Here is a 14,436-nt window from a genome sequence, read left to right on the forward strand (position 1 = left end):
TTTTTTGTCTACCCAGTTTCACTTAAAATTTCTTAAGGTTACCAACAGAGGGGAAAATCCTGTATTCTGGTTCTTAGTCTTCTGACTATGTACATTAATGTATCTTATTATAAGAGCGGTGGTATGGCGGTAGCGTTGTTACCTCACAGCAAGAGGTTCTCCCGTTCGATTCTCGGCTGGGCTTGGGCGTGCCTTCTGTGTGGAGTCTGCATGTCCTCCCCGTGGTTGGGTAGCGTTCGAAAGACATGCGTGTGTAAATGGGCTTGCCTTCATTGAAGATTGAGCGTCGAGCTGGCACCTCAGCGTTTCGTAAAAATCTACTGCCAATCATTAGCGGACCGGAGTTCCGCTGTGGGCGAGCCCTTACCAGGAAAAGCTGAAAGACAAACAACATTATAACTAGCTAGAAGGCCATTTTTTCAGTTGAGTGTTGAACTGGAGAAAGTACTTCAGGCTGTAACACAGGCACGTTTATTTCTGATTTAGCCCTTGGAGTAAGCACCTTTTTCTTAACCCTTGTCAATTTTAGAGTTTTACATGTTTATTTCCTTTTCTGGAGTAATTATTGTAGAAAATTTTGGTTGGCAACAGGTATTTTGCTGATCTTTTATAGGTTTTTAGGCAAGTATTAGGCTAGCTGCCTTGGCACGTTTATTTTAGGCCTAACCACTTTCCATTTTTGTGCTAGAAATAACCTATTCCATTTATAGACTGGCATTACCCATCCCATAGTCAATAATTCTAGATTAGTGGCTTTTTGTATACTCCTATTATGTTTTTACAAGCAGGGCAGTCTTTTATTTTTGAATAAGCTTATTCATTTTTTCATTTTATGGTAGCATCTTCATTTTCTGTTTGATTTGCATACCCATATAATGACAGACCCCAGAACCATATGGGAGGGATCAGTCCGAAATCATGCTGCTCATGAAGTAGTTTCCTCTGCCTGTCTTGACTTCTTTCAGGATCTTGTATACTATATTGACATGTCCTTTCATCACAGGGACTTCTTATCTTGCTTAAGTTTCCTGAAAAGCTTTGCAGGAGCTGTACTCAAATGTTTGTTTATTCCTGTCTTGTCTAGCCGTGTGTACTATTCCATCAAATTCCCTTTAAGTGTGCCTTGTAATGTATATTTATGTAAAACCTGTGTTCAGATACCCCATTTGCCAGACCACCAAAGTCACCCCCAAACATTTTGTCCGGGGCATATGTCACCTTCTCAGCCCATCCTCACCTTGACATCCACTCTTTCTGTATCAGATTGCAGACAGATTCAACCAAGGCTGCAGTGCTTTCTGTCTGAATAGTGACTGTCACACAACAGGATCATCATGGAAGGTTGTTCCTTTCTTCTACCCTAATATTCCCCACACTGTAACTCTCTCAAATTCCAAGTGATTTGTCATCTATCATTAAGGTTAGCAGCTACTACTACACAGCCTTAATAGGATTCTTTCTTTCCCAAATGTAAAATACTCATTTAGGCAGTCTCGAAATGCAACTGAGGATCTGGTACATTTAAACCACTAAATTCTTGTGACATTGTGAGTTGATCCATGTCACACACTAGACTTTCCTCCATAACACAAACTCCCTTCATCATATTATTGCTATATTTCCAGTGTTCTTAACATCTTTGAAGAAATGTGAATAGCACACAAAAGTGTCATGACAAAAAAGTGGAAGGCTTATACCCTTACATCCAGTTTCAGCCCAGTAGCTTCCACTTTCTAAAGTCATTTTAATCTTCTTGTCAGCTCTTCAAGTGTTATAGTCACTAGAGCCTCAAGTTGTAGCATTTGTTCAAACTGCCAAGTACTTGGTATAAGATTCTCGCAAATAGTCATAATGATGCCTTTGGCTTTTAGGAGGTGTGTAATGAAACCACATCTTCCTGCATCTTAATTGCATTCATCTCATGTCCAGAGACTTTACCAAACTTGTTCAAATCTCTGAACAGGGCTGGCAGATCAGCAACCTGACCTGGCGAAGTATATCAACACAGCAGTAGTGGAAAAGGGAGATCTTTACCTTTTTGTTCACCTTATAACCAGATATGTCACATTATCTAATCCAGGCTACCAACAACTCAAGAAATACCACATACTGAAGGGAGTCTAAGTACCCCGCTCAATTGAAAAGGAAGGAACAGGTCTACACAACTCTTAATTCTGACCTTTAAGCCCCTGCAAATAGCCATAATTAAGTCAATAAAATCCTGAGTTAAGTATGAAGCCAGCAGAACTCTAGTAAAATAGTACCACTCTTTCCTGACAAAGGTTTCTTCTGCATCCAAGATGACCTTTACCAAATCCTTCTGCTCAGATTTTGCCAAACGCACGAGAATTTGTGCTTTTATGTACAATAAAAATAAAACATATGTACAGACATGCCACACAGGCTGTGTCAGTATTACCATTAACAATTTGTAATCATGGTTTATAGTAGGGATTGGCCTACATATATATATATATATATATATATATATATATATATATATATATATATATATATATATATATCATCTTGTTTGGCCAACTCAGTAATGTCTCTATTTGATCTTTCACTGTTTTCCAGTTTAAACCCAACTAAAACATGCCTTGGTCTCACACCAGCAACATCTCTATAGGCCCACTCATTCTTTGATTTGGATGCAAGTCTGAGCATGTAGCCCAGGCCGGTATGACCCTGACCTTGAGTAGCATCTTACCCTCACCAAGAATGATGCCACAATATGAAGACAAGATGATCAATTTCAACAATTGGCTTAAGTACTGGTGTCATTCAAAGGGGATCCAATGCCTGCCAGCTTGGGATGATATGCTCGACAAGCCAAGATGCTTCGCTAGGGACGGCTTGCACCTGTCACCCCTGGGCTTTCGGATATTGGCAAAGGCTCTTGCTACCCCCATAGTGCCTTTTTTAGGCAAGGCTCAAAAGACAAACCCACCTCCATAGGTATCACAAGGGATAAGAAACTAAGAGTAATGCTACTCAATGCCAGAAGTCTAAACCTCAAGATGCACGCACTCGAAACTCTCCTTAGCATGGATAACATCGATATCTGTGCAGTAACAGAAACCTGGTTCAGGGCTCCCGAGAGCACCCCAGCACTACCAGGTTATACCTCATACCATGCTTTTCGGCCCCAAAACTTGGACCGAACCGCAAAAGGAGGGGGAGTATCGATATTCATCAAAGATACCCACACCTCCAGGTTGGTGGCAAAGCACGAAGCATCAGAGACTATCCATGTGCAACTAACAGTGGGTAAAACTGCCTTCCAGTTTATAGCCTGCTACAAACCCAGGAACCCCACTCGGCCTTTCTGAGAACACTGGAAAATATGAAGGTCTCACCAAACACCACTATATTGGGCGACTTCAACTCTATGCTCCAGACCAGAAGTGTATCCCTCACTGGTAAGATAAGACCATAAACTAATCTCACTGGTTATTCACATCCCGACCCCACCCCCGCCCAGAAAACCACAGTGAAAAACTTCTCTAAAGCAAATTTCACACTCCTCAAAACCGAGGTGGAATCCTTCTAAGCCCCCGGGCCTGTGGAAAATACAGCCCAGACCGCAGAATCCTTTATAAACGCATTCTATGAACACCTTCAGGAATGCATGGATCATGCGATCCCAAATAAAACCAAGACCCAATCTTCCAAAGGCAGACGTCCTGTCTGTTGGACCCCAGCCATAAACAAACTATACAATAGAAGGAGGAAGACACTAAATGATAAAAAATCCCAAAAAGGGAAGGCGTCACTGATCAGTATTAGCAAAAAACTACGGGCACTCATAAAATTGTCTAAGGCCAGCTTCGAGAGAAAAATTGCACAGGACACTAAGGATAATCACAAGGCTTTCTTTAGTTATGTTGGGAACCTGGGTGGCAATTCCCAGATATGCTCAGAATTAGTCCAAAATGACAAAAAATACACTGAACCCACAGACATTGCCAACATCCTAGCTGACAGGTTCAGCGCAGACTTCTCCCCCCCCCTCCCCACCAAAAGGGAAAATATCTATCTCAGCAGAGTGCTGCCCCCCTGACATCTCAGATGCTCAGGTAAGAGCCGCCCTCTCCAAAGCAAAAAACACAGCATCAATGGGACCAGACGGTGTCCCGGGCTGTGTCCTACATGAACTCCAAGAAGAGCTAAACCCAAACATAAAACTACTGTTCAATCTCAGCCTTACTACAGGATATGTGCCCAAAGAGTGGCGTACAGCAACAGTGGTCCCTCTCCATAAAGGTGGTGCCTCAACGGATCCTGTAATCTATCGCCCCATAAGTCTGACTAGCTTGGTCTGCAAAGCTATGGAAAGGATCATCATGGACCTCATAAATAAAGATATTGGGGACCTACAGACACTGGATCCTACCCAGTTCGGCTTTGTTAAGGGCAGATCCTGCCTCTTAAACCTGGTTGATTTCTTTGAAACCGTCACCAAGGCCATTGACGAGGGGAAGGTGGTCCACACAGCCTACCTGGACCTCGCAAAAGCCTTCGATACAATACCCCACTCAGGCATTATAGATAAGCTCACCAGCTTAAATATAAACCCCTATGTCACTAGATGATTTGCAAACTGGCTCAAGGACAGAACCCACATGGTTAGAATTGCTGGAGCCATGTCAGACTCCAAACCAGTTACAAGTGGTGTCCCACAAGGCTCAGTCCTGGGACCTCTCTTGTTTGGTATATATTTCTCGGAGGTACAGGCCAACACGGAAGGACTGTGGCTGACCAAGTTCGCAGATGACTGCAAACTGGGCACCATAATCGACTCTCCAGCCAACACAAGCATCCTCCAAAAGGGCCTCATAGAAACAGACAACTGGTGCCAGAGCCATGGTCTCAAGCTAAATGCCAAAAAGTGTATAGTCATCCCCTTTGGCAAAACAAAGTGCCCACAAATTACCACATAGGTGGTAATCCATTAAGTACAGAAGAAGTAATTAGGGACCTGGGGACCCAAGTTTATAGCAATCTCTCATTTGACAACCACGTGGCCAAAGTGGTTAGAAAACATTTTATATAGCCCACCTAATCATGAAGGGATTCACATCTAGATCAGGGGAGGTCATCATGCCTCTTTACTCATCCCTCATCAGGCCCATAATTGAGTACAATGCCCCTTTTGGGATGTACCTTACCAGACACCTGCAGCAACTGGAAAGACCCCAAAAGTACCTCACCAAGAGGATCAAAGGGCTCAAACAGATGCCATATGCTGCCCGGTTAAAGAAACTCCAGCTCTACTCAGTGGCATATCGCCTGTTCAGAGGTGATCTGTGCCTGACGTATAAAGCCATGTCCAACCCGGAATTAATGGACATGCTGCACCTCAGAAAATCCAAATCCCATCGAGCTACGTGCTCGAGCGACTTGAACCTCAGCACTGAAATAAATAGGACATGCTGGAGAGAGAGATTCATAACCCAGAGGCTCCCTTCACTCTGGAATAAAATCCCAGTCCAGGTTAGGCAGAGTCCCTCATTGACTCTCTTCAAGAGGAATCTTGATGAGTGGATGGGAGATCGTAGGTTTACCCCGGGTATCACTTCTGTGTCACTGTTAGACAGAGGCACAGTATACTAACCTCGAAAAAGAACATAGCAAAAGAAATTTAAAATGGGTGGCGAAAGCCAAACACATTCTGGCTAGGCTTATAAATGCCCTAGGGCAGATAGCCTAGTATGAACCTATGAACCTAAGTCAGCCTTCTCAGGTTGCTTATCTTGAATATTTATTGTGCATCTGTCACATTCCATTTTCTCAGAAACTGCAATAATTTCCTCTTGGACTTCCAATTTGTCTTCTTTCACATTCTAACTAAAGAGTACCATTTTGGTTCCTTAAGCCATCATACCATGACTGAATTTCCTCAGTGGCAGTTGCATACAAGTTCATTGCTTTAAACCACTCCTATTCTTTGTAATTGGTCAGTGGCATAAAATCATCAGGCGTCTCTCTCACTTTAAATCACAGCAACAGTTCTTTCAATGGTTCCAAGTCATTGTCACCAGTAACGCTGTATACACCAACCATCTCAGACTCAGGCAAAGTTCAGCTTTTTAAACATTCATGACTGAAAGCAGTCAAAGGAGTCATCCTCTCATTAATGCAGCTTTACCAAAAACTTGCTTTGTTTCTTGTTAAATACCACGTGCAAAGATTTTTCTTACCATTTCTTTTTGCTGTAATTATTCTCTGGTTATGTAAATTGAGCTCTCAGTGTATAAAATAAGTAGATTTTATGTTGGCTACTTAAGTGGAACTGTACTTAAGTATAGTAAACTTGTGTTTGTAGTTAGTTTAGGCTAAGCAGCTGCTCACTCACTTCCTAATTCTAGGTCATGTGACTGAGAATTCTACTGATTAGGGTTGCTAACTGTCCAGAATTAAGGGACACAGTCACTGACATTGAAGAGCACAAATATATGTATGATTGAACACAGTAATATTTTACGACAGTTCCTCCAATGGGAGATTAATGCACACTTCTTTTCCACATGCATTTTGCTTTCATGTACATGTCCAGAATATTTGACATGAAAAGTTGCCAACCCTACTACTGATGCAATTTTTAGAATGTACAATTTAACAATCTGTAGTAGGTAGGTGTTTTCTGTAGTTTATAGTTGATTTCAACATGCAAATGCAGCAGTCAAGTCATACAGTAAATCAACAAATGCAGTTATGTTCAAGAAAAAGCAAATTAGAACAGAGTAAGATTCTTTGCAACATGTATAATGATCGACTTACAGTATTGTAACACAGATGTAATATTACTAGTTGTCGACCATGGGATAGTAAAAGCATTATACATTTTACAGGGAATCTTATTCTGTTGTAATTTGCTTTTACTTGAATATAACTGCATTTATTTAGTTGTTTATTGTCTGACAGTGCTACATATTGAAATCCGCTGTAGACTACAGGAAGTACCTACCCACTACAGACTGCCAAACTGTATATCCTAACAATTGAATCATTAGAATTCTCAGCCACATGACATGTAATTAGAAAGTAACTGGACAGCTGCTCGGCCTACAGTAACTACAAATACAGGTTTACTATGCTTAAGTATAGTTTCACTGCAGTAACTAAACTGGAACTATTAATTTGGTTTATAATCAGAAGTCCCACTTTACATAATGAGAGAGCATGATTACAGCAAAAAATAACTGATGATAAAAATATTTGTAGACTATCCTTAACAGCTGACTCGAGTTTCTAGCACTGAGACAGTTTGCCTCCAGCCTCATATGAAACACACTTGTAAATGCTTTTGCGCACTCATCAGCTTATTGAGTACATCAGCAATCACCATCGCTTTTCAAAATAAGTTCTCATAAATGTTAACATTTTGCTTTATTTTTTTTTTTTGTAACAGTTGACTGTTTCCAGCTCTAAGGCAGTACTTGCCTACAAACTCGTATGAGACAACAATAAATGTCTTGAGCAACACACCCATCAGCCTCTTAACTAGATCTTCACATCTCCATCTTATGACCCAGTTCATGAGGAAGTACAGAAAAATATGACATGGCATAAATACAGTCAAACTAAAGAAGTGTAATGTTCTAGTCTTAAAGCAGTGTCCAGTCTAATACTTGTGACTCACTTCCTGATAGATGTCACTCTACCATAGTTATAAAAAAAAAAAAAAAAAAAGCTGACTTGTATCTAATCACATCATTCAGGGGCATGCAGGTCAGATGTGGACCAAAAATCTAATTAAGTTGATCCATTTATATAGTTTATTGCATGGTTCATGTTACCCAGGTCCATATGTAATGCTTACTTCAAATCATGGTTCTGTGTAGTGAAACAAATTGTATAGTCTCCAGTCACCATACACATGCTGCTCTTCACCAAGCTGGAGAGGAGCATAGCCCATCGCCAAAAAACAATTCCATGACTCACAGTTTTCCTTCAGTGGTCCAAAGAAAATGAAAACCAGTGTTTTCTTTGTGAATTATTGTACAGAATGGAAAATTGGTAAATAGACTAGCATTTTAGTTTTCTAACAGTTCTGTCACACTACTACACGTCTCATTGGTGTCACTCATCACTTTAGAACCAACTGCATTAACCCTCAGAGTCAAACGTCTCCCACCAGTCCTCTAGCTTACGCATCCCACATTGTGCCATGAGGATTTTCTTATATTTCAGGGGTGGTTTTATTTCTGGTGCCCCATTTTTAAGCTGAAGGTTGGGGGATCATGACAGCTGATTGTCCACACTGTCATTCCATATAGTGAGACAAAAACTTGTCTTTTTCCTTTTCTGATTCTCAAAACCTGGGGGCTTGACTGCATGCACTTAACACAGCAACAAGCCAGATTTATGTTCCAAAAAACACTGGTCCACCTGTTTATTGAGCTGAAATCCTGTTCATTCTAATGCCTAGTATGTAGAGATCCTTGGAGCAGTAGCTTGGTCACTGCCAGGGAGTGGTACAGTGGCAAGAAGTCTGACTTCCTAAAGTAATGAGAGTTGACCACCTGCTTCTAGTTCAGCCTCCCCATCCAGACTTCTAGCCCCAGAATTTCTAACTGAACCTAAACTACCAGTGGCAACCTGATATCTTGCCGCTGTAGCAGTGTGCCAGAAATACAATAGATGTGTGTTGTGTGATATTATTAATCGCAACTGCAGCTGTGGCTTATAGTGAGATATCTAGCCTCCTTTGGATTATAATTAATTGCATGAATTGCTGATGACAGGATTCTGTAGGATGTATTTGGATTGGGTATTTCAAGATAGTTCTGTTTGTTTAACAACTCTTTTTATTCTTTAGCTTTGAGACTGAGTTCAATAGAAAAAACTGTTCTAAGTTAGATTAGACGTGTTAGGGCGAACTTGAAGTAATGCATACCTTGGGTATGAAGCATATAAATGGATTTTGTTAAATGTGGTTCATAGTAGGCATCTTTGGGTGTTAGTAATTTGAGAGAGAAATACTTGTTTTTGTCACAGGGTGCAGATGTCATCCTTCTCACTTATTTATTGATTCAAAGATTGCATTTGTGTACCGGGGATGTCCTTCAGCTGAGGCCCGGGGAGAAAAGCTCCACAGTAGGACAAACAATACCAAGAGTTAAAGCAGAGATAGCGATACAAAATAAAAGAAAACGAGCAGTAAAAATTGATAACCAAATAGTGATGCAAAGGGTCATTCACAGACATTTACAGAAACACAACATGGTGTAGCATTCATGAGGTATTTATGAAATACAGTATACATGTGGCAGGTAAAGTTTGAGGTGTATTTGTATGTATGTGTGTACATTATGTATGTATGTGTGTGTGTATATATATATATATATATATATATATATATATATATATATATATTTATATATATATATATATATATATAGAGAGAGAGAGAGGTACACAGACTGATATTCTAAGGAGAGACAAGAGTGGGATGGAAGGCAAGAAAGAAGTACAGTAAACTCTCAGTTAACCAGAACTCCAGCAAATGGCACTCTCAAGCAACTGGCAAAAAAAAAATAGCAAAGAAATACAGTACAATTTTCATGTGTTGCACTTTGCCCCCCCCCACACACACACACAGAAACGTACCTTACGGTTTTAGAGTTTTAAAAAAGAAGATGGGTATAAATCCCCTCTCCCCAACCTGAGAACCAGGAATAAATTCCCTTTCTCCCCAACCTGAGAACAAGTCAGACCAAACAAATAGAATAGGTTACATTATTAGTTAGGCCCATTTTTAATAGCAACTCTCAAGCAACTAGAAACTACAGTTATTCGGCTTCTGCCAATCCCCGTGGGTGCAGGTTAACTGAGAGTTTACTGTAAAAGGGTTAGACAGGTGTTAGCGAGCAATAACGGAGCTGAGATGCTTTCAACTGAGTTTGCAGTTGTTGAATTTTCTGTGGTGGTCTGTCATTCTCATTGGAAGATAGAATTGTGTTCTTTTAATTTTGTGACATGACTGGAGTAGGAGACTCCAGCTATTTTGTGTGAGTTGGAGGAGAGAGTAGCAGCAGTTTATCCGTGGGTCAGAAACACTAGTTGTTTTTTTTTTTTTTTTTTCTGCCAGGTTTGTAGAGATGGGCAGTTTCTAGGCTAGCAGATGATGATATTGGGCAACGTTTAGTGTAAAGAATGTAAGGTAGGTAGTTCCATGCATCTGAGAGCTTGGTGGCGATCTATCCTGAACAGGAGACTAGCTGACTGTAAATCCTGTTGCTATATTATTCTAAATAAATTATGAGATTTTTTAATTGAGAGGATTGCATGTTTGTGAAAATACAGGGGTGCTTAATGGACGGAAGTGTAATCAAATGATAAGACATCTATTGAGGATCAGTTGTATGTGTTTGTTATAGCTCCATCTTGTAATGTTATGTTGTAGTCGGTCTGGAAAAATAAGCCTTAATAGAAGCAAATATGTAATATGACAGTGATGCTACATTGTACTGAAACCACTGTACAGCATAGTAAAGTGCAGACAGAAGCAGATTTGAAGTTTCTTGATGAACAAAATGTTAACCAATGATGATTTCAGCACCTCACTAACCATGGTTTACAGCTGTCATTACACTAAATATATGTGTGAGATAATTTGTCTCCTAGTGCAATTGTAGAAGAGAAAGCAGAACTGAAAAAATGAAAATACAAAATAATTCAGATTTGAATAGTGCTACATTTTCTAGAAGGGGAATATTGTTTAAGCTGAATAAAACTGTGTGGTTATTTTTTTTCACCATTCTCATTATAGAATGGTAATAGTGCCTGGTTTCCAATGCATCGATTATGTTTTGTGAACTTCTCATTTTCAGGATGTGATGGTGGTGGGAGAGCCAACATTGATGGGCGGTGAATTTGGGGATGAGGATGAACGGCTTATTACCCGCCTCGAGAACACACAGTTTGATGCAGCAAATGGCATGGATGATGAGGACAGCTTCAACAACTCGCCAGCCCTCGGCACCAACAGCCCCTGGAACAGCAAACCCCCATCCAGCCAAGAGAGTAAATCAGAGAATCCCACATCACAAGCATCGCAGTAATAAAAAGAGGAAGAAATGAATGATTAAAAGGAGAGTGGGGACAAATGGTTTGAGTGGGAGGGATTGGGAGGGAATGGGATTATCAGGACTGAGTGAAAATGGTCAACTTGTAAATTCTGAAAACATACAAGTATGTGGATACCTGTGGTACTGGGGGACAGTACAGTAGACTTCTTGTCTGTTTATTTTTGAGAAATGCCCCAGATTCTGCACTGATGTCCTTGGTGGTCGAGAGGAGTCCTTGATCACTGCCTTAGATTAGTATTTTCTTCTGTCATTCCAATTTTGGCTCTTTGTCACTGGACAGAGTGGTTTGGATACATACCTAATTGTACACATTCTGACAGTGTCCTTTCAGTTTGTTCCCCTCCAAGGTGTATGTATTGCAGAAACATCCAGATGTTTATTTCCCCCTCTCTCTTTTTTCCCCATTCCTTTCCATGTTTAGTAATTGCCCATCACTGAAGAGGTACACAATTGAAAAGTATACATAAAATGTTCCCTTCAAAAGGGGTAATTTTTTAAGGATTTATGTACATATTTTGGGAGGGGATATATATACATTTTAGTTATCCTGATCAAGACAAATCGTTACTAGTAAGGTACGAGTATTTTAAATTATGGCCTGCCTTTGTAATGTTTAGAAAGAACCAGTTTTTGACAAACGTTGAAGAAGCATATACATTGAAAGCTTACCTTGGGGTGGGAACCTCATTTTACTGTCTACCCTTTTATCTCAGGTTGGTTGACCTGAACCTGTTACAGGTATCCATGGAGAACAGTGTTGTCAGTATGTGCATTTCTGCTCACACTATTGTATGCTGTCGCTTCTAACAATTCAAACTAAGACTTGCATTACTTTGACCTAGTAATTTCATATGCTGTTTGCATGTCAGTTGATTAGATGAGAACAGAGCAAGTTATTAAACTGCCTTGAGGTTTTGTGGGTGCACTGTAGTGTTTGAGCTGGGATCAGGTGGTGAGCGCACTACTGGTGATATGAAACCAGGGTGTTAGGTACTGTAAATGGTGTTAACAAGCTTAACGTACAATTTAATTATAATCTTAGGGAAGACATTTTCTCTTATTGTTTAACAGGTGAAATGGAACTATGTATAGTGCAAACACAACTCCTTAGATTCCCCCCACAAGGAAAGCAGAAGAGAGAGATTGAGCTGAAGGGGGCAAATTTGCAGGTTCTGCTGTTTTGCTTTTGAAAATGGAGTAGCTACATACAGTGAAAGCAGTCCACATTAAGATGGTGGCCTGTTGACTCAAAGTGTTCCAATATCGCTGCTTGTGATGAATGGCCAACTACAGGGCTGATTCCCAGTACCCCAGAATCAAGAAGGTAGGGTGAAATAGGAGAAGCAATGTGATGTCCTGATTTTGTAATGGAGTGTACATCTTTAAGAATCTCGTTTTTTACATTACAGAAAGCTTCAGACCAAGGAATGACTTTGCAAGTCCCTTTTTAACCCCCTAAAAAAGACCTTTTTAGTGTTTTTATTTTTTAATGTAAGCTCACGTGGCATTTTCCCCTCTCCCTGTTTCAAAGTCTCTTTCTTGCAAATTTGTGTATTTGTGCCTGTATATTTAAGCTAGTAGCAGCGAATATGTATTACTGTTTAAATGTATTGTTAGAGTGACTGCCTCCTTTGATGTCAAATGAAAAAAATAATAAAGAAAATAAATTGTTGTCAGCCTTGGTTAGCAAACTTTAGGATGTAAGGTTACAGTTATAATGTGCTGTGACCTTTTGTATTTAATGTGGGTATCATCCATTATTTCCTCCTGAAAAAAATGTAGATGTTTTGAGGGAGAAGTGGTACTTTCTGTAACTATTTTTCATATTCACAGATTGTTTTATGTAGTAATACTGTTTTCTTATGTACTTGAACTAAATTCCTAATTCAACAGGCAGTTGCTTTCCAAGGTGTTTCAAATATGAAGTGGCACTGTGCTTGTACATCTGCTGTGATAGAATTAACTCTGACAAACCTCATACAGCCCAGATGACAGGCTGTCATGTCAGCATCAATATAATCTTGCTGCAAAACAGGGGATGGCACGCCATTTTTTCACACCATGTTACTCCAGCACAACAAAACTAATGGCTATTCATAACATTCGGTGGTGGTTGTCATCAGTGGATGAAAAACAGCCTTGTCCTCTTAGGACATTTTCAGCTTATTTCTAAAGTTTGTTATCAATGTGTAAAGCACATGGATGTGTCTGCTTTCACTGCTCAAACCATGATTAAAAAAAACTAGGCCTGCAGCAGCTTCTGTATTAAAACTCTGCTTCTTGAGAATACCATCTGGACTAGCTGGCAGGTAAAAAGAAAGCTAAATCTTCAAAAGAGGACGAAAAACTGTTTGTCCTTGAAAGGAAGAAAGATGATGATGCCCCTGTCACTAGAATACTGAGTCACAAGAAATGCCAGATTTTTTCTTCATCCTCTTAATCTTCTTCTGAAGTGCACGACTCTTTGGATAGAGTCAGTATTAGAGGTGCGGCTTACTTCACCTATAGGAGTGACCCTATACAGAGTAGATTAAAAAATGTTTTCTGTTGCCTTTGGTGATACCACCATCAGTACTGAAGGAGATCATATTGGTTCCTGTCTGTTTTCATTTAGGGTCCATGGAAATCTCATGGAGCCTAGATTTGTTGCTCACCTTCATACTATAGAGTTTTATTTTGGAGGTAGTGGCTGTGATGTTGAGAGCTGCCTTGTTAACAGGGATATATTACTTGGCTAACAACCCAGGGAAGCCTTTTTAAGCTTAGCCATTCTTCCCAAAGTTGAGAACCAAACCCTGTACCTTCTTTCTGTAAGGTAAATACCTTGACCATTATGCCAACCCCTCCATCAAAGGTAACCCATTCTACCCCCCATTTTTATCAGTACCTTCTGTTCTGCAGGTTGTGACAGCAGCCTTTCAGAGAAGTCAACAAACTCTGCTGGCTTTATCTTCAGGTAAGATGTTTGATTTTTACTCAGTCTTACTGAGTAAGCTGACAGAGTTCACCAACCCCTTCAAACCCCCTTACAAGTTGACAAAACTGCACCCTTTAAAGTTGTGTATTTAGAGGAGGAGAAAGGTTGGTTTAAGGAATTCAGATAAAAGCAGGACATGGGCACCTAACTTCACCCCCTTACATTCGCTAATCTGATCTCTTCATGGAATAGGGTCTTTAATTCAGAAGTGGTTCCTGGATGTTCATCGTGTTTCACTGTTGCAGTCATTACTCTTGGGTTATCCTGCTGGCAGGCTACCCGCAGTCGGCCCAAGTTCCAAAGTCTAGGTCCAGCGTCTGTTGCTGTCACCTCTTCCCTGACGTCAGTGCGCCAGGGGTA

At 40.3% G+C, this 14,436-nt stretch overlaps 1 protein-coding gene across 7 annotated transcripts in view; it reads left to right on the forward strand.

The window, feature by feature from the left end:
- LDB1 (LIM domain binding 1) overlaps positions 1-12,775 on the forward strand; it is a 1,030,118-nt gene extending 1,017,343 nt beyond the window's left edge. For all 7 annotated transcript variants that reach the window (XM_044056251.1, XM_044056248.1, XM_044056250.1 and 4 more), the window contains one exon: positions 10,842-12,775. In XM_044056251.1, coding sequence (XP_043912186.1) covers positions 10,842-11,072 — 231 coding nt within the window. In that variant the 3' untranslated portion in view covers positions 11,073-12,775. The remainder of the gene's footprint in view (positions 1-10,841) is intronic.
- Positions 12,776-14,436: the final 1,661 nt, after the last annotated feature.

Source organism: Protopterus annectens, chromosome 14.part0 (genome assembly GCF_019279795.1).
Source record: "Protopterus annectens isolate FY-2018-M chromosome 14.part0, PAN1.0, whole genome shotgun sequence".
NCBI lineage: Eukaryota > Metazoa > Chordata > Ceratodontiformes > Protopteridae > Protopterus > Protopterus annectens.